At 46.9% G+C, this 19523-nt stretch overlaps 1 protein-coding gene across 26 annotated transcripts in view; it reads left to right on the top strand.

Moving 5' to 3' along the window:
• The window catches only part of SCRIB (scribble planar cell polarity protein), a 122665-nt gene that overhangs the window by 20500 nt on the left and 82642 nt on the right, over positions 1-19523 (top strand). For 24 of the 26 annotated variants that reach the window (XM_064441873.1, XM_064441866.1, XM_064441852.1 and 21 more), the window contains exons 2-16: positions 2612-2729; positions 2984-3062; positions 4421-4510; positions 5194-5250; positions 9400-9463; positions 10696-10770; positions 10859-11003; positions 11359-11477; positions 12053-12252; positions 13381-13547; positions 14122-14246; positions 15320-15445; positions 15996-16229; positions 16698-17015; positions 19190-19252. In XM_064441873.1, the coding sequence (XP_064297943.1) occupies positions 2612-2729; positions 2984-3062; positions 4421-4510; positions 5194-5250; positions 9400-9463; positions 10696-10770; positions 10859-11003; positions 11359-11477; positions 12053-12252; positions 13381-13547; positions 14122-14246; positions 15320-15445; positions 15996-16229; positions 16698-17015; positions 19190-19252 (1980 nt within the window). The remainder of the gene's footprint in view (positions 1-2611; positions 2730-2983; positions 3063-4420; positions 4511-5193; positions 5251-9399; positions 9464-10695; positions 10771-10858; positions 11004-11358; positions 11478-12052; positions 12253-13380; positions 13548-14121; positions 14247-15319; positions 15446-15995; positions 16230-16697; positions 17016-19189; positions 19253-19523) is intronic. The other 2 variants (XM_064441860.1, XM_064441854.1) reach the window with 1 other exon arrangement.

Below are 19523 nucleotides of genomic sequence, written 5' to 3'. Positions count from 1 at the left end.
TAGTAGATGTCTCCCAGAAGCAAAGTCAGTTGGATGGGAAGAATTGGGAGATTGTCACAACAGCTGAATTCTGAGGCTTGGTCTGCACTTGCCTTCACAGGCATGTCTGCATGCGTGTAGGTTCTGATTATTTTCAGTAAGGTAGTTATAATAGTAAAAGACCTGTTATGCAGTTTGTTCTATTAAATTGCAATAAACTGCATGGATAGAACTGCCAGAGAAGTTACGTTGTTTTGATTCTGATGGCCTAGCCAAGAAAGTAACACTTTAGACGAAACTGAAGTCAATGTTCACAGCTACCAGTTTGCCCCACAGATAGTTAGCCTTTAAATCTCTTGCATCAATAAACGCTTCCCGTATTTATTGCAGTGCAACATGTAGCATGATTTTATTCTAGTTTGTTCTAAATTTTTTTTTAAAGTTTGCACATCTATTCTGAGGCTGCCTAAAATCTGTAGGCAGAAGTGCTAACAGTTTGGACTAAAGATATTCTGTTCCCTTTGTTATTTATCAACTTGTAGAGTCTAGCAGGTCAACACAATGTCTTGCCTGGAATTTCCTTGCATTCTAAAATTAGGAGAAGGATCTAGGAAACAATAGCAAATCAAGTGTCTAAACCTCCTGCTCTGGCTTGAACCTTTGTTGTCATTTAGACTTTCACCTACTTCCTTTCTTATTAAACTGTTTTGCATTAGATAAACTGAACTAAAAAGAATTTACCCTGTTCAATGTCAAGAGGACTTTTTTTCCCCCACTGTAGGACATCAGGAGTCTGACTTCCATATCACTGCTGTTCATTCCAGAGCAATTCTCCCTTTCAGTATGGGGAGTGATGTGGAAGTACGACAACCTCAGCGTAGCAAGGGCCGTGCCGTGTTTTTTGGTCCCTCGAACATGCGCTTGCACCCAGCAGCACTTCCTGACTGAGACATCTCTGTGGGAAACTGCAGAGGTTTTTGATCTACAGCAGAGTTATATTATTAGACCTCACGATTGTCCCTTCTAGTAGGGTGAGCAGCTCCCTTTATGGTCTGTGCATCACCTTTTCATTCCTTACCCCTCTCTGTCTGGACTGTGTTATTGTTCTTTCCAGTGTCATGAGTGACATTTGTGGGTGTCCCACCACCCTGAACAAATCTCAATACCCCCACAGCTATTCCTAGTCTGTTTCAGCAACCTTTTATGCATATGGATTACTGGAAAGGCAACTGAGAGAGACGGTTCAGACCTCAAATTCTTGTTTGATCATTCTCAGTGTGGTCTGTGTAAGCAGCCCTGACTCTCTGGACGTGTTTTTTGATCTATAAGTAATCCTGCGATTACATCTTCTCTTCCTTAGAGTAAGTCCCTCTCTGCCTCTGGTGTAGGACAGGATGATTACATGGATTAGAAGTGGCTCCTGCATGTTACTCCGTAGACCTGAGTTTGTTCCTACCTTCATCGCTACTTTCTTTTGCATCACGGGTTGAGTTACTAGCTTCTTAAGGTTTGGCCATCTAAAACTCATAAACTGTTAGAGGTGGCAGAGCACTTGTCTGTACTGTTGCAGAACCCAAACATAATCAGAGACACAGTCTGCAACAGTCTCTGCCTTTATCTATTTGTGGCTTATGGCTACTTCTTAAAATTGCCTCATCTTCTGCAGTGGCCCAATATTGTTTGTTTGTTATTCCCAGGCACTCTGAAATGATCCAGGAAATGCAGCAAACACCACAGCCTTGTTTCCATCCTGTCCAGTATCCTATGTCTGACAATAGTTAGAAGCAGCTGCAAGATTTGTTCAGTTGATAATTATAGTACGTTGTGTTGATCAAACTTACTGAGAGGCTGTTGTTGTCTAGAAAGTATGATTGATGAATCTTATAATTTACCATTTATGGCTAATATAATCGACTTCTGAGCACAAAGGTAGGTGTGAAGAAGTTGGATGTTGTTAGACTAGGAGGCCTCTAGAGGTCCCTTCCAGTCAACGTTTCTGTGACTGTGGTGTTTCTAGAAAGGAATTTCCATTACTTCTCTATTTCTTTGTAACTTGGGCCCTACAGGTAGTTTGCCTGCTCCTTGTCTTTTCCGGTACAAGTCGCACAAATGCTTTCCCTGTTGGTGTAGGCGCCTGTCACTGATGTCCTGACAAAATGTACTGTACAGCAGATGAGTATGACAGCAGGGACAGGACTTTGGTCTCGAAGTCCCCTTATGTTTCTCTTTTGTTGGCTTCTCTGGACCAGACTCATAAACACTGCAGTGTCTCCTGGCAAGCCGCTGTATAGTGACTTCCTCATGATGCTAGCATTTGAATGCCTACCTTAGGAAACAAGGAACATTCATTTTGTATCCTACAAGGGAGGGAGAAGAGCAGTGGGATGAGAGATGTTAAATGAATCATCAAGCTGAACTCATTAAATGCCTTTCTTCTTTCACCCTCGTCTCTTGTAGACTTTAAGCGGGGTTCTCATCTGTGCAGCAGCTGCACTTTGAGGACCTCACCAGGACGGAGATTATGAGAGAAGGCAGTTGTCTCCAGGGATGGATGCTCAGGATTGCCCTGAGGTGAGAAGACAGTTTTCCCACAGAACTGCTGCTGACCCAGTTTTGTTCTCTCCTGTTGTAGCCTTTCTTTAGACTGCTGAACCTGCGCAAGCTGGGTCTGAGTGACAATGAAATCCAGAGGCTTCCACCTGAGGTTGCCAACTTCATGCAACTGGTGGAACTGGACATCTCTCGTAACGGTAAGGTCAAAGCTAAATGGGGAGTGGGTGTCCCGCAGCCCTTCTCTCAGCACAGTAGTACTACCCTGTGCGCTCATGTTCTGGAAGAGGCAGTACCCTTTCACAGTCCCGCAGAGTGATTTCTTGTGTGCCCAAAGCTACAAAAATATGATTGTCTTACTATGTCTTAGGCTGTCACTGGTACCTGGTGTCCCATTTTCCACGTGCTAGGCTCTTTTCAAGCCTTTTTTTATCCTTTCCCATATTTTTTCCAGACATTCCAGAAATTCCTGAAAGCATCAAATTCTGCAAATCCTTGGAAATCGCAGACTTCAGTGGGAATCCTCTCTCCAGGTAGGAGGGCATATGCAACCCTTTCATCCAGCTGAGAATGAGAGTTGAAGTTCCTCATTCTCACTAGCTTTGTCTGGCCTTCATCTTGCAATTGTCTTCCCTTGAAGTCAAGGCCTAGGATCACCCTGCCTTTGCCAAGACCTGCAGATGTCTGCTTTCCTCACAGGTGGAACAATCAGCATAGGGAAGAGCTGGTGTGTGCTCCCTCTTCTGCAGGGCCTGTGCCTTGGGTTAATGAGTCTTTATTCATACTGTTGCCACTGGTGTGAATGATGAGGATTTTTGTCCTCTTAGAATAAATTTGTTACTCCTTCTCCAGCCCTTCACCCTGGGGCACAAACCAGAATGGATATGGACTTGTACTACAGAGGAGTAGAGAAAGGCCTGCATGCTGTCCTCTGCTCTCTGTCAGTCCTTTTTGCTCTGTCAGTCTGTTTTGCTCTCTGTCGTCTTATTTATAACTTAGGATGGCTGCCCTTTGAACTTCGTGTTTGGTCTGTTTCACTGATACGTGGTGCCCAGAGCTATGTTCAAGAACAGGGCTCTCTGTGTTGTCTCTTCAGTCTTCTGTCTCTTAATCTATAACGTTTTGGGAATTTACGTGTGGCTCCTCTGCCTTGGTGGACCATGCTTTCAAGCACTGGTGTCTTGATGCATTGTCTGCCAGGGTCCCTACAGACGCCAGTCTGACTCTAGATGCCTGTTGCCCTTTGTGCTCTTGGGCAAGCACTGCCCGAGTCGGCCTTTAAATAGAGTTAACTCTCTGCTTCCCTCTTGTGGTGCCAGACATGGCCAGAATGGGACAAGCTTTTCAGTCGGTGAGAACCCCTGTACAGCAGGAATGACTAGCACTTCTACACTGGAAGTTACTTGTCAGAGTCCTTTTGTGGCCGAGTGTAAGATGTGTGTCGTGAGCAGTGGGGCAGGGAAGCTCCTGCAACTGCCTGTGAACAGCAAAGGATTTCTTCTTTTCACGGGTCTTTCCCTGTTCTATTGGACATTAGAGCTGTTATGATGATACTACTTAGGTGGGCACTTGGATTACTTGTTAACCCTACCTGCTTCCAAGTTTAAATGATCACATGGCATAATTTAGTCTGGCATTCGTGCTTGAGTACTGCAGAGCCAAGTTTGCACACTTGGACATGTAGTGACTTTGGTGCAAGGGGGTTTTGTTGTCTTAGAAACGGGGCATATTCTGAATCAGGAGCCAGGGTCAGAGTTGGTTCCTGCTTTTCTCCTTCCCACATGTTGATACCAAATGTGGTAAGACTGGCTTTTTGGGGATTTAAGTGAGGAATTTAGGGCTTGTTTTGTGCACAGAATTAATGGTGTGTTGTTCTGTCATGCTTTCACAGGCTTCCGGAGGGTTTCACACAGCTCAGGAGCCTGGGCCATTTGGCCTTGAATGATGTGTCCCTGCAGAGCCTCCCCAATGACATTGGGAAGTGAGTATGCCCCCGTTCCTCATAACAGGGAGGAGGGTTGGGGTGGGGACACTAGCAGGACTTGGAGGGGAAGAGTGTGTCATCACAGTTACAGCTTGCCACTGTACTAAACATACTATATGAGCACCTCTAAGTATTATTCTTGTTAAAAGACAACCTTTTAAAAAAGGTTTCTTTCCTGGTCTCAGCTGCTTTTCCTCCTCTGTGGTCTGTGGCACAGGCAAGCAGGGCATCCAGGCTTCTGCAATCCTCTATCTTTCCTTATTTTATGAGTGCCTGTTTGCCCGCTTCCAAACAGGTGTGGTCTGTCTGATGATGTTGAAATGATTTATGTTACTAGCAAATGGCCAAGGCAAAGCCCATGGGATTTGACTTTCTACACATAAGGGATTTAATCTTTTTGGGCAGCCCTGTATGTGATACCATGTTCCCTTGTCCTGAGTTTGAGCACAGTGTTGTTTCCCCGTGATTTTGCAATAAGCAGTCACCTTCATCAGAAGTCATTTAAGATCCTCTTTGGTTTTTGTTTTCCCCTGTCATCTCCATTTATGTGTACACACTCACGGATATATATTTGTGCAGGTCATGAGGGGTGGTCCCAAGGGAAGGGATATGAGCATCTCCTTGTATCCCTGAAGCCCTATTCAGTGAATCTGGCTTTCTCGCTCCCTTTTCTCTTGCAGTTTGGCAAACCTGGTGACTTTGGAGCTACGTGAGAACCTGCTAAAGACTCTCCCCACGTGAGTGTCTGTCTGGTGGCTTCAGGAGTCTCCTGCCTGATTGTTCTTACTCATTCCTCAGGGAGTTGCTGTTTCTGTCGTACAGACTCTAGCGCTTTGCTTGGGAGGGCTCAAGGCTTTGCGTAAATTAGCTGCATCTCGCTGGATTTCTGTAAACTGGGGTGAGGAGGGAGAGAGATAGTACAGGGCTTAAGAGCAGGGAAGGATGTTCAGAGTCTGTACTCAGCCTCCATGTCCGGATTGATTTGAAATAGATAGGGTTCCACAAGAAAGCTGCTGGAAATGGCGAGAACCATTTTTCCTGGAGAGGTGGAGCAGATGACGGATTCTTTTGGAAACAGAGAGAAAAAATATATTGATGTAGGTAGAGGAAGAATTCTGTATGAAGGGAAGTTCATAATTTGAAGAGCAGCAGAATATAGCTGAAGAGATATTTGCATTCTGACATCTCTGTTTTCTTGGGTATCCCTTCTGATTGTTTTGGTTGAGCAGTTTGTGGGAGTGGGTGGGATAACTGGCTTCCCTGCAGCAGACAGAAAAAATAAGCCAGCAAGAGAGAAGAGGTAAGTCTTGTTAAAAGTTTCAGAAAGTTAGGGACAGAGATGAATTACTGGTAGAGGATCTGGTTGGTACAGCTGTTTCTGTCAGGTAGATAGGATGTGGAGAACTAAGGAGCCTGTACATTAATCGCTGGTTTGGAGCCCATGAGAGTTGTTTGAGTTTTCTAACCAACGTTAGCCGGTCAGCTTGTTTTCTGCCTGCTTATCCATCCAACTGATGATTCCCTCAGTCTTCCTTGAATATATGTTGGATGGCATTCTACCTGACTACTTCTGAATAGCAGTGTGTGTTGGGGCCACACAAACTCCTCAGTGAATGTGTGAAGCATGCAACTATTGTCATCTTTCCTTAGTGCCCTCTTACTTTTCATGGCAAGTATTCAGTTTGGCCACCTGTACTTTCCCCCCTTACTCCTCTGCTTTATTTTAAAACCTCCTTGTTCACAGAATCACAGAGTGGTAGGGTTTGGAAGGGCCCTCTGGAGATCACCACATCCAACCCCCCTGCTTGAGCAGGCACACCCAGAGGAGGGGGCACAGGACCGCGTCCAGGCGGGGTGTGAATGTCTCCAGGGAAGGGACCCCACAGCCTCTCTGGGCAGCCTGTGCCCCTGCTCTGGCACCCGCACAGGGAAGGGGTTTGTCCTCATGTTCAGGTGGAACTTCCCGTGTTCCAACTTGTGCCCGTGGCCCCTTGGCCTGTCATTGAGCACTACTGAAAAGAGTCCGGCCCCATCCTCTTGCCATCCACCCTTTAGATACTTACAAGCATCGATGAGGTCCCCTCTCAGTCTTCTCTTCAAGGCTTTGAGACTCTAAGCAGTTAGGGCTTTAGTGTGGCTTCTTCTGTGATGGCCATGTCTCCCTCGCTGCAAGACGTTGCTTTGACTCAGGCATGTGCTGTTCCCGATGGTTATTTTCCTCTGGGACCTCAAGTCTTTATATGACATCAGTTATATCTGCTGGTAGAATTCATGTGTCAACTTTGACCCAGAGGACAAGCACTTTCAAAAAGGAGCTGAAAGACTCTGCACTGGTCAGCTCCCAGGCTTCATATCTGGTGATTACACAATGTAGAAGTGTGGTTCAATTTAATACTGTCATCTTGTTTCTGATGCCAATGTCACTGGATCTTTTCTGCACAGTTGTTGTCAGCATTAACACCCTGTCACAGAAAGGCAATGTTAAGAGACCAGCTGAGATGGCTCCACATGGAGTATAGCTACAAGGGAGAACGTGAGAGCCAAAGCTCCTTATGCCAAGCTGAGAAGAGGCAAGCAGAAGTTTGGGTCCTGGTGTTGGGACCCACAGCTGACTGTTCCATGTGTTCTTTGTGTTCATACAGACAGGCACCACCACTGTGATGCACCTCTTCGTTTATATGGTGTAATAGCTACATCCAAAGTTGGGCCTTCAAACTGCCGTGAAGAATGGTCCCAATGGCTTTTCACCATATAGGAACCAGCTAGTATATGGAGTTTGAGAAGTCATTCTGTGACCAAACCCCTATGGTTTCTGGGCAGATCTCTCATGCCCAGTGCTCCCTTGTTTCCCTAGGTTAGATTTGTATGCCATCCAGCAAGATACTTGAGTCATGTTATCAGTTTTCGGGGTTTTTCTCTGAAAGATAAGTCCAGGCTTAATACTTATTCTGCAGTGCAATTCCAGCATCTTTTCATCTTTACCCAATTCCCCAAATCCTACTTTTGGATGATTTCCAAAAGTAGAAAGAGGATGTTGAAGGCCAAGGCAATTCTCATCACACCTGTCAGTCAAATATGAGATTGAAATCAATGGTTAAAGAAATTTCAGTGGTACTGTCAGGTACTCTGCCCACATCTTAAGCTCTTGTACTTAGTCTGCTTGCAAATTGTGCCCAAGAATGGCTCTAAACAAGTCCAGGTGGTCTTGCCAAAGAGTAGAATGACTTACCAAAATGGATGATGCTTTCAGTTTCCAAGGTTACTGAGCCCAGTAGGTAGATGGGCTTCAATACTGTGAATTTGTGACTCCATAATGCATCAGTGTCCTTCTGATTTTTCTTGTTGTTGAGCTCCTTAAAAGGTCCAGCTTGCAATGACCTTTACTTGTCAAAATTTAATTTCATTGGTCAGCCTTCTGCTGTCAGCTGAGCTCTGAACTAGTTCGTCTTGTACAGCTGATTATTACTCCTCATCTCTCCCACACAGACAGGACACAGCTTGCAATAATTTGGGAGGGGTAGCTCACGTTGACGTATTCCATGCAATAGCGGAGGGTGATCTATACTGAGGCGTTTTGCAAGACCTCGTATATCAACATGGATTCCACATCTCACTTCTTCCTATTTTGGGAATTCAAGCTGTGAGGGTGCAAAGGGACAGTCAAGGCTGCTTCACCCTTCAGAGAAGTCAAAGAGCAAATGTACAGTCATTATGAGAGATGCTATACAAAAGAATCCTTTTGATGATCCTGTTGATGAACCTTTGCTTGAGTTAATAAAATATCTCAAAATTTACCGCTGCATAAGGTAAGAACTTGCTTTTCCTGTGTAGCCCAAATATTCTTATAGCCAGGCCCAGGGAAGACAGACCTCTTCTATTGCTTTCTCACAGGTTCACAGCCCCCAGCTTCCTTAGTTTGGATGGTGTTGAGATATACGGCTCTATTTTTTGAGAAATATAGTGATTTCTGTATTAGGACAATTCCTTATGAAGAGAATAAGAAGAACTGAAGACCCTCCATACTGGGGAAGTGGGCAGGGCTGAGATGGCAGTTCTGCCCTAGTGTAAAGTGAGAGACAGCAACCCCTGTGTGGAGGTGGGAGTTGGAGTTGATGGGGTAGGACTGAGAGCTTGAGCGCACATGAACACCTGGGCCATATCAAAAGAACTGGTTTTGTGGCGTTGTAGGCTGCAGTCTTTTATATCATCAGGTTGTAACGTGCTCAGATACTCAGGGCACATCCTTGGACCACCAGTGTTGACAGGCTTTGGTTCCCATGCAGGCTTCTCACAGTCTCTTGCCTAGTGAGCTTCTTGTCTGTACGTCTTGACCTCTTCTGAGACATCATGCAAGTGTTGTCTTTCCCTTTCTCTTAAGCAGCATGGGCGTCCCATTCAGGGAAACTGAGGCTGTTGAATTTGTCATTCCTGCCTCTCCCTGCAGCTATGATCCCCATGCCTCCTAAATACATACTGTCCTCTGCTGACTCTCTTCTGTTAGTCTGTGCCCAGGTCCCCATCCTTGCTACAAAAATGGTCAGCAGTTTTAAGGTGTGGCTTGTCATCTGTCATGTTTTTGCTCAAAGAGTATTTTTTTGGTGGGGAGGAGAAGGCAAATTGCTGACAGAGTGGAAACTGGCCACTTGAGAACTGCTGGTGCTACTGAACCCGATTCTCTCGTGCAAGTGGTGTGGCTTGCGGAAGGGTACTAACTCCTCTAAAATGCTTGGCTCAGAGGGACTATGAAGGAGGTCAGGATTGCCCCACCTGTTTTAGGATTTATTAAAAAGTAAATAATTTGTGAGATGTGTGTCCCAGATGCTAACCTTCTGTTTGTTCTTTTTTATTTTTTCTCTCTTCCCCTCTCTGCTTGCTGTATCTTGCAGTTCACTCTCCTTCCTTGTCAAGTTAGAACAGTTGGATCTTGGTGGCAATGACCTGGAAGTACTGGTAGGTGAGGGATGGTGGGGAGGGAATGCGGGTGGTTGGTAGGGGCAGAACCCTGTACCTCTGTGGAAGCAAGTGTTTTTTTCATCTGAAATGCAAAGACATAGACCCGCAGGTTGTTCGGGAAGATTCTGATATGCCCACCGGGGCCTAGTCATTGTTCCCAGCATAATGTTCCCTTCATGTGTTGACCCTTGTGTCTTGCTTCCTACTGTCCTCATGTACAACTTGCTCAGCTCTTTCCAAGCACTTTTGCACTGGGATGTTAATTCTTGCTATCTAGCTGCCTAAGGGTCTTTCCTTTTCACTGAGATTCTCTGGTACTTCCTTTCTCTTCTGTGTTGCACTGCCCCCAGCTGTTGCTTCTCACTTCTGCTAGGCCAACTTTCTGCCTTTCTCCTTTCTGATTTGATTTCTCTACTGCAAAGTGCAGGACCATTCGATGTTGTTCCTGGCAATGAAGTCAGCCAAGCGTGGGGTGTGTGCCCTCTGGGCTGAGGTGCCTCAATGGAGGGCTCTGAGCGTAAGGATGCTGAGAGCCAGTGCACAGTCTTGACATCCAGTGATATTCTTTAATTTTGCAGCTATGGATTAAGCTGTTACTGAATCCTGCTCTCTATGTTCTGGAATGCTTTTGGGCAGAAGCCCACCTAAGTTGGGAGACAAAGAAGTTTGTGCAGCTTGCTATGCACAAGTCTGCAGCTTACTTGTGAGAACAGTTGTCTGGCACTTGAACCACATTCCAGTGGTGCATTAACGCCAAACCCAAATGCTAATTGGTGTGTGTGGTGTTTGTGGAGTGATGCTGTGAACGTATGTCTACCATTGCTGGTGGTGCTGCTGTATCGTGTTGAGTTGGCCAGTGTTAGCCAAATGTTTGTTTTCATGTCTGAGAGGAGGAAGAGGAGAAAGACTCATTTCCTGTAAGGCCGGAATTTCCAAAACCCTGTTAAGTTCTTGTCTTGCCTGCTACGAGACAGTCCTTGCTGTTGTCTTCCATGCTTCCTGTTGGGACCTTCTGCAGCCAGTATGCCATCCCAGACATTTACAAACGTGTGCTGCTATATTGTGGCACGCCAACACTTTAGCTTCATAAACCATTTGGTGAATGGTTCTAGGAGGTGTGAAAGCAATAACGTCTAGCTTTGCACAGGTGTGGTGTGATGTGTAGCATCCTAGAGCAGCTTCTCCCCTGTAAAAGGGACTGACGCTACTACTGTTCTGCTCTGTTACAGCCAGACACTCTGGGAGCACTACCAAACTTGCGTGAGCTTTGGTTAGACCGGAACCAGCTCTCAGCCTTGCCTCCAGTGAGTACCTGTCAGGGCCGTTGATCCACCGCTCTGCTCCCTTCCTCAACTGCTCCCTCGAGCCGTGGTCTCTCCTTTCTGATCCTAGGAGCTGGGCAATCTCCGCCGCTTGGTCTGTCTGGATGTGTCAGAGAACAAGCTGGAGCAGTTGCCCAACGAGGTCAGTGGGCTAGTAGCACTGACAGACTTGCTCCTGTCACAGAACCTGTTGGAATGCATTCCAGATGGGATTGGTGAGTATTGTGGGATGGGGAAGAGTTCAGGACTTCACTGCCTGGGCACCCTCCTGGTGGGGGGTGCTTCACGCAAGAGTGTATGTAACAAGGCATGAGGGCTTGACATAGTCACAGTAGTTGAGTGCAGAAGTAGTAGATGATACTGGTGAGCAGAACTCTACAGGACGAGTTCAGGTTCTTGATCTGCATCATGCACGGGTGAAACCTGGGAACAACCCTGGGGGGAAAGAAGGGTATTGCCTGTATTGTTACATTACAGAATCCCTAATGGGAGGATTTTTGGACCGATGAACATAGAACACCGTCATTATCTCTGTGGCATAGTTCACACCTAGCTTGTTGCCCTGGCCAGGTCAGCTGAAGCAGCTCTCCATCCTCAAGGTGGACCAGAATCGGCTGACAGAGGTGACAGAGTCAATTGGGGACTGTGAAAATCTGTCAGAACTCATCTTGACAGAGAACATGCTGACAGTAAGTACACCAGCAGCCACCCTGCCTCTCCTGTTTGGTTTAGCCATGTGCCAGGGATCTCTTCCCATCTTCTGGCCTCTGAGTCAGATTTCTGAGCAAACTCCGGCTGCTATCCCTTCAGCTGCTTTGAGATAGTGTTTCACCTAGCTCATGGGCTCCTGAGAAGACCCTGCTGGAAGCTGCCTTCTCTCACTGCTTTTTTCTCTGAAAAATTCTCCAGGATAGCTGTGATGCTGGCTCTGGGATAGCCAGTCCTGAAGCCCATCCAATCTGACGGGAGCAGGACTACATCAAAAGCTGCATTTAGCGAGGGACTATGGAGTAGTGTAATTAGAAATGGCCCTGCTCCAAACTGCTCATGATTTTGATTATTAAAACACAAATATTGGGAGTGGACAAATGAACAGGAGACAAAGTCTTGACCTGAGGGAAAATCTGTCCCAAAGTTGTAGTGAGAACTTTACTGAAAATGTATCCGTTAGGACAGAAAGCAGCCTTTTTCCCCAGATAGAGGACTTTATGCCTTTATTCTACTGCTCTTATCTGCTGCAACTTCTGAATCGTCTCCCTCCTAGGCCTTACCAAAGTCCCTTGGCAAGCTGGCCAAGCTGACGAACCTGAACGTGGATCGGAACCGGCTAACATCCCTTCCAGCTGAGATTGGAGGCTGTGCCAATCTGAATGTGCTGTCCTTGCGAGACAATCGCCTGGCCCTCCTGCCACCAGAGCTTGCTAACACCACTGAGCTTCATGTCCTGGATGTGGCTGGGAACAGGTCAGCAGCAGGGAGGGTAAACAGGGTTGTAGGTGTGTTCCTAAGGAGTCTGCTGTGAAGGAGCAGCGTGGGCTGGTCCCTGGTGTGTTTTGGCAGAACTTGGTCTGTGCTTATCCCAGGATCCGTGGTTTGGAGAAGCCCAGACTGGCTGCTTAGGGCTCTGGAAAGAGGGTGTGTGTCTCGGAAGCTTTGCCTGTTAAGCTTTTTTCTGTGTTACTTGAATGCAGGGTAGAACTAATGCAGACGTGTGGAGGCATTTTGCCATGCGTGAAATAAAGATCAGGGGAAATCCCTGGTCCACTGTCTTCCTTCCTGCAGATTTTGTAGTTTTGTGTCATCAGTCCTCAAGTGGTTGGTGCCAAAGCCTTGTTTGTGCGGTGTGCAACACCACAGTGTGCAAAGCTACAAAGCCACGAAGAAGATGGAGACTCCCTTTTTACATGGAGTCCCATGGAGAGGACAAGGGGGAATGGACACAAGTTGCTCTTGGGGAGATTCCAGTTGGACATGAGAGGAAAATTTTTCACATTGAGAACAGTCAACCATTGCAATAATCTCCCCAGGGAAGGGGTTGACTCGGCCACGTTGGAAACCTTCAGGAGTCATCTGGACAGGCTGCTGGGCCATCTTGTTTAGACTCTGCTCTTCCCAGAAAGGTTGGACTAGATGATCCCTGAGGTCCCTTCCAACCTGTGGTTCTATGAAAAAAAAAAAAAAAAATATCTGTGATCTGTTCTGAAAAATTCTGCAGACTTTAGCTGCAGTTCTGTTAGGTGAGGCTGGTGTTTTTTGTAGCAGTTGGAAGCTGACCAGAGCTTCTGTTCGGAACACTCTCTGTATACTGGTCCATGAAAGCATAATTTTGCTGTCTTCAAACCCCTCTTCAAAGTTCACCATTTTCACATTGTTGTCCGCTGCTAAAAACTGATGAGGGTGGGTTACTGGAGTCCAGTCTGTGGCTATGGCAGAGCCATGTGCAGCACAAGCCAGCTGCTTCAGTATGTATGAGTGAGGGATCCTGCAGTGACTTGGCTCTGTCTCTCTCCAATGCAGATGAGACAGTCTGGAGCTGAGTTGAAGTTCCTTCATTACCAGATCAGTTTAACCAGCAGTTCTTTTCTTTTGCAGGCTGCAGAACTTGCCATTTGCTTTGACAAATCTTAATCTGAAAGCCCTGTGGCTGGCAGAAAATCAGTCCCAGCCGATGCTGAAATTCCAAACAGAGGATGATGAAAAGACAGGAGAAAAAGTTCTCACTTGTTACCTGCTTCCCCAGCAGCCCTCTCCTAGCCTAGGTAAGAGACTGCATTATGAATGCTGGAGAGTGCTGTAGGGAAGAGGCCTTGAACCTTCCTCTCTGCTTGGTTGGACTGTTCTTTGTTACTGTGATACCTGTAGCAGACCTAGACTCCCGAATGGCTGGTGGCAACTTTCCAAGGCAGAGATTGTTAAAATGGAGAAATTGCTTCTCTGCCAGGTGGTAAAGAAGGAGCAGCCGAGTCTTGAAGTCTTCTGCTTTGATCCATTGACCAAGCAGTTCATTGTCTGTAAGGTTTGCTTCCTGTCATGGTGATATTCTTGTGTTAATATGTCTGATTCATGCTTTAACCCTACCTTTTTCCTTAGTTCTTGGGTAAGGACTGCTAGAGCTGAACCATTCAGGTCCTTTTGTAGAGGCTGCTGTAGAGCTTGTGGGAGATGTACAAGAGGTGACAAGATCTGGAGGCTACATCCTTTGTCTTCAAGGCCTCTGTGGTTTGATGCCATAGGCAGATACAGCAGAAATGCCCTAATGTGTTGAACTCTCTCTCATCCAAGCCCACAACCCTGCTCGTTCAGTCACTTCCACTGTGTTATCTTTCTCCCCAGAGAATCTTTTGCAGAACAGTGTGGATGAGAGCTGGACAGACACCAATTTAAACAGAGTCAGTGTGATTCAGTTTCTGGATGAGCCCAAAGTAGATGATGATGAGGAGTCTGGAGCTGAGAGACGGGTAAGAAGAGTTTCTGAAAGCTTATTAGCTCCTTATGGAAATGTACGTACATTCTAAACCTTTTTTCCTAAGACGGGGAGTGATTATGGTGTTCTTGTTTCACCCTGTAATACTGCTGCGGACATGTACTACGTTTCTGCAGTCCAAAGGGCATTTGGTGCCCTCAGGAGACAAGAAGGTATAAAAGAGTTTCCTGTCAGGACTGGATTTTAGTTGACCCCCCTCATGGGGAAGAGCTGCACAGCCAAACTCAAGCCAGGCAATCTCCTCCCCTCCAAGAATGGAGCCAGGTGCAAGCCCATGCTGTGAAATATCCTGTTACTAAAGTGGTTAAATACTGTAGGCAGCCAGCCTCAAAAACTATGGAAGATCATTTTGCTTTAGTTGCAGATGCAAAGGGAAGTTTTCAACAAGTACTCTGTGGGTTTAAATCTCCTGCAGGGCTTTTTTCCCTTTTTATCTTGTGGAGAGAGATTGTCTTGAGATATGAATCCTTCTAATAAATTGTATTTGCATTTGTCCTTGCAGCATGTATATGCTGCTGGTGTTTGGAGGTTTTGTGGGTTTTTTGATTGTTTTTAACGTCGTTATTAGTTTTAGAATACTGTTTTTCTTGACTCTTACCTGGGATGGGACTAGCTAAGCATCACAAATTCTGGTAGCATACAGGCTTGTGAGACATGTTAAGAAACACCACAAGGACTAAGAAAGTAATCCACCTGTGTTTCTTTAGGGGTTTCTGTGTTGACAGTTTTTGCATTTACTAAGCCTGAAGCACAGTTTAAAACTTCCCGTCTCTATAATTCCTCCCAATCCATCTATCGGAGAGCAGGATAATGTCAGAGAGAAAGCTCTGAGAAGTGTTATCTGCCTCTGTTTCTTTCCTCTTCCCAGCTGCAGGCTATAGTAGCAGAGAGGGACAGATCAGATCCTGCAGCGTGACATTTAGGTCATGTCCAGCTGGGGCTCTAGCACTCTGAGGAAACATGTTATTTTAAGTGGTTCGGTCTTGAGGCATGGTGCATGCTGCTATGACTGTTGAATCTCCTGCTCTGAGTGTTCTTCTTTGGTAGGGCTTACAGCGCAGAGCAACCCCTCACCCTAGTGAACTGAAGGTTATGAAGAAAGTGATTGAAGTTCGGCGCAATGAGGTGCATGCTGCGAAGCCTGACACGGAACTGAGTTCTCCTAACGCAGAAGTGAGTGCTGTTCACTAAGAAATGGATAATTACAGAGAACATGGAGCAGACTTGGGGAATGGGGAGGCAGTGTGTGTAAGGTGGGCAGAAAGAACTTACTTCTGGGAAAGGGACTGAGCATGGATTGCCTGGATTCCCCAGGGATTGGCATCTGCCTTGTGGTGTCAGCTGGGGCCACTGACATAGAGCAAGAGATGCAACCAGGGTACAGAGAATGTTGTAAGGGAAATGTGTGCGCTTCTACCACTTCTGTCATAATGCAGGGAGAGGAAACGGCGGCTCCGATGTTCCCAGTAAAGAATGATGGGAATGGAGTGCTCAGAGGACACATCTTGCTGCCCAGGTGTGATACTAAGAATAAATGCCTACACAGATGGTGGAACAGGGGTGGACCTAGCTGAGATGCAGTAGGCTTGGCAGGGAAAGCAGCAGGCAGCCTGAAGAAAAAGCTGGTTCTGTTGGTACTGGATTGTACCCACCTCACACCAGTCACATTACATTCCTCCATCTGCTTTGGTTTCCATCTTGACTTTTACAATCATCTTCTCAGGAGAAGAGGCTGAGCACCATGTCAAATCGCAGTGAGGACTCCCACCTGTCCAACAGCACTGCTTCTGCTGACTTCAGGGGAGAGGAGCAGGGAGAGGAGGGAGAGAAGAGCTGGCCAAATGGGCAGGTGCCTGAGATGCAGGAGCTGGAGAAGGTGGCAAAGCCCAGAGCTGAAGAGGAACATAAGGAAGCTGCTGGCCAAGAGGAGGAAGATGTGGAAGTGGAATACAATGAGGTAGGAGCCTAGCAACCTGCAGCAAGGTCATGATAAAAAGTGGAAGGACTTGAAAGTTTCAGAGAAAATGGTAAATGGATGTAAAGAGTGCGATGTGGGCATCACTGGAGGCAAATACAGGCCGTGGAAGCCACGTGCAAGTAGACATTGAGGCAGCCTGTGGGAGCTGGGACCATGAGAGACTAGGAAGGACAGTGTGCGAGCCAGACAAGGACTGTGGGGAAAATCAGGGTTACAGGTTTGAGTGCCCTCAATCCTTGGAGCTGACAGAAGTGTCTGAGTGAAGGAGTTGATATGGAAAAAGGCAAGTATGAAATTTTAATATTTATTCCTGCATTGTCTTTAGCAAAAAAGCAGCAACATTGGCTTTGCCTGTGTTGGTGGGGGGCGGACAGCAGATTTCTGCACGGCTTCCAGATGTGGCTGTTACCTGAGGTTCACAACCTTTCTGGGGATTTGCCATTGTAGCCCACTGTACACTTTGCTGAGGACACACTAATACGGAGTGAGGATGAGGATGAGGATGAAGAGCGACCATTCCCAGTGGAAAAACAGAGGCTTATCCGGAAGGACACGCCCCATTATAAGAAACACTTTAAGATAACTAAACTGCCCAAGCCAGAGGCAGTGGTGGCACTCCTGCAGGGGCTGAACAGTGATGGAGTCCCCAAAGAGGAAGAGGAGTTAGGAGGCTGCAATAATAACACAGAGCCTGAGGATCAGGAGGAAGCGTGGGATGAGGATGACAGAAAGAACGGAGCTTTATCTGCTCAGCCATCAGTTAAGGTAAGGTCTTGTGGGGAGCAGGGAAGGTCAGGGGGGTGCCAGACCTCCCTTCTGCTACCTTGAACTACCAACCAGATTGATGTGGTACCGATGAAAATATTGGGAAGAGGTTCCAGCACTTCAGGAGAGACATGCTGAGGGTGGGCGCTGAAGTTTGTTCTGGGGCTCATATGATTGTCTAAGAGCTCTGCCATGTTGCTTATGTCTGACTCCTTGTGCCGCATCCAGATTCTTGCACCCTCCCCATTGTGTGTTATGTTGTGTTCTGTGCTGCAAGAACAGTCCTTTTGTCCCATCACTGACAGGTTCTTCCATCCCTTTCAATCGCCTCCTTGCTTGCTGGTTGTTGCACCTCATTTGCAACAGGATGAGCTTTATCCCTGGATGGATCTAATCTCAGGCTTATGTGCAGGCTGCTTACGCTTGTCTTTCCGCCACAGTGCTTCCTGGAGAAGAGCGGATAGTGACAGCAGACAGGAGCATGCCCTTGCCGTTGGTTCCACCCTGTGCCTGCCCCAGTGTGGATGCAGCCTGATGAAGTGTGCATTGGGATTTAGGGGAACTTGTGCTCTGGAGTTGTGCCATTCCCATGGGCCATGGGGCTGTGATGGGCCTTTCCGGTTATGCTGGGGGCTGATGAGATAGAAGGTCCTTGGCTCTACTCAGCTGAATCACCATGTTTGGTTAGGGGCACACAGAGGTTCATGCTTGAGGAAGATCCTCATAGTGGAATAGGAACATACTGATGAGGAACAATGCGTGAGGTTAGACCAATTCTTACTGTAATTGGTGTGATGATTTTGTGAGGTGTATTTGGGAGGCAGGTATTAGGTTGTGGCTGAATTTCCATCATAGTCTGACACCAACAAATCTCATGGGTGAGATGGGGGTCTCTGAACTGGTGGAAGACGCTGGAGTAAAATCTGTTCTTCCTGTTACCATACATGGTCCAGACCGCTGGGATCACTTCCACCCAATGCTGGAGTGCAGATTGCTCAGGAGAAGGTTTTTGCACTCAGGTTTGCTTTGGAGCCTTTCTCTCAGTGGATGCTTGCCTTGCTGTATCTGACCTGATATAGCTTGCCCCTTGCTCCCTAGGGATGAGGCACGTAGTTTCCTTACTGTTTGTGAAGTTCTTCAGAATGAAAAGGAGTTGCTGCTTCTTGTGAGACTGTGTGAAGCCATTTTGAGTCCCCTTCATCCAAGACCTGCCAGACTTAGGAAGTGCCCTCACCTAAAAAGCTTATTTTAGTCAGGGACTCAAAGCTGAGGATGCACTGACCCATTGGCAAAACCTGTAAAGTCTACGTAGGTGTTAAGACAACAGGTTTGGTGTGTCTCTCAGAAAGGCCTTTGTTATTGGCTAAGCTTTCTGCCTGGAAATCACAGTTTTCCTTTTCATGGGGCTGGGTTGGATGCCTGCTCCATGAAGGCAGATTTATTAGCTTGCCTCCTGAGTTGTATTCCAGAAGTGGGAAAGGGAGCAGCGTCCCTGTGCAGTGGAGTTTTGAGTAAGAGGTGCTGCATACATGCATTGAAGAAGGAGGTAGGACAGGGTGCACAGAAGGCTGAATCCTTAAACCAGAGGTTTTTTAGCAAAGACAGTTGGTTTTCAAGAGAAATTCTAAGGTTTCCTGCATTTGGGACCAGGATCCCTGGGTGTCTGGCAGGATGCACTGTTCCACCAGAGGCTCTCCCCTTTGCAGGAGGGACCAATGCAGTTTGATTTGGCATCGCTTCATTCCTGTGCAGCAGCTGGGTGGCACCAGAGGTCCCTTTGTGCTTTCCTCCTGTGTTTAATCCTTCCTTTTTCACTGAATGACTTGGTACAGAGGGGGTAAAATCAACTAATAGAGTTCAGCTTATGAGCTTGGGGGTCACAGCCTCAGAGTGTCAACATGGTCAAAATATGGCCTTAAAGATGCAGCTTCCAGTTAGCTGGGCCAGAGAGCGCTGACACTCTGCGTGTTGTAAGCCCGGGGAACAGCCCTGTCGCTGGTACTCGCTGGTAGGTGGTAATCAGGAATGGTGTGAGTGGGGTCTGCTCTGGTGCTGTGTGGCCAGACCTATCAGAGTGGTGTGCGTTTGCGTGTTGGGTGGTGGTGGTAGTGGTGGCGGGTTTGGTTTATGCTCCACTAATCCGCATGCCTCTTTGCTGGTTCCTGTCCTAACAGGGGGTGTCGTTTGATCAAGCCAATAATCTGCTGATTGAACCTGCTCGCATTGAGGAGGAAGAGGTCTGTACCACTCCTACTGTTCTCTCTCTGCCAAAAATCATTCAGTCTGCTTGATTTGCTTCCCAGGCTCACCCATTGTTGTAGGGGAAACTCTGATCTCTCTGGGTCAAGTGGCTTCTGGACCTGACTGATCACAAACACATAATGATTGTTTCCTCCCCTGCTTTCACCTCCTTTCCCTACTTTTCCATACCTGAGGTGAGAATGGCTGCTGCAGATCAGGACTGAGATGGAAGAAATGTAAAAAACCAAAGCGGGCTGAGGTGGAAAG

Source organism: Phalacrocorax carbo, chromosome 2 (assembly GCF_963921805.1).
Source record: "Phalacrocorax carbo chromosome 2, bPhaCar2.1, whole genome shotgun sequence".
Taxonomy (NCBI): Eukaryota; Metazoa; Chordata; class Aves; order Suliformes; family Phalacrocoracidae; genus Phalacrocorax; species Phalacrocorax carbo.
Note: the sequence above shows the minus strand (reverse complement) of the source record. Positions and strands in the feature narration are given on the sequence as shown.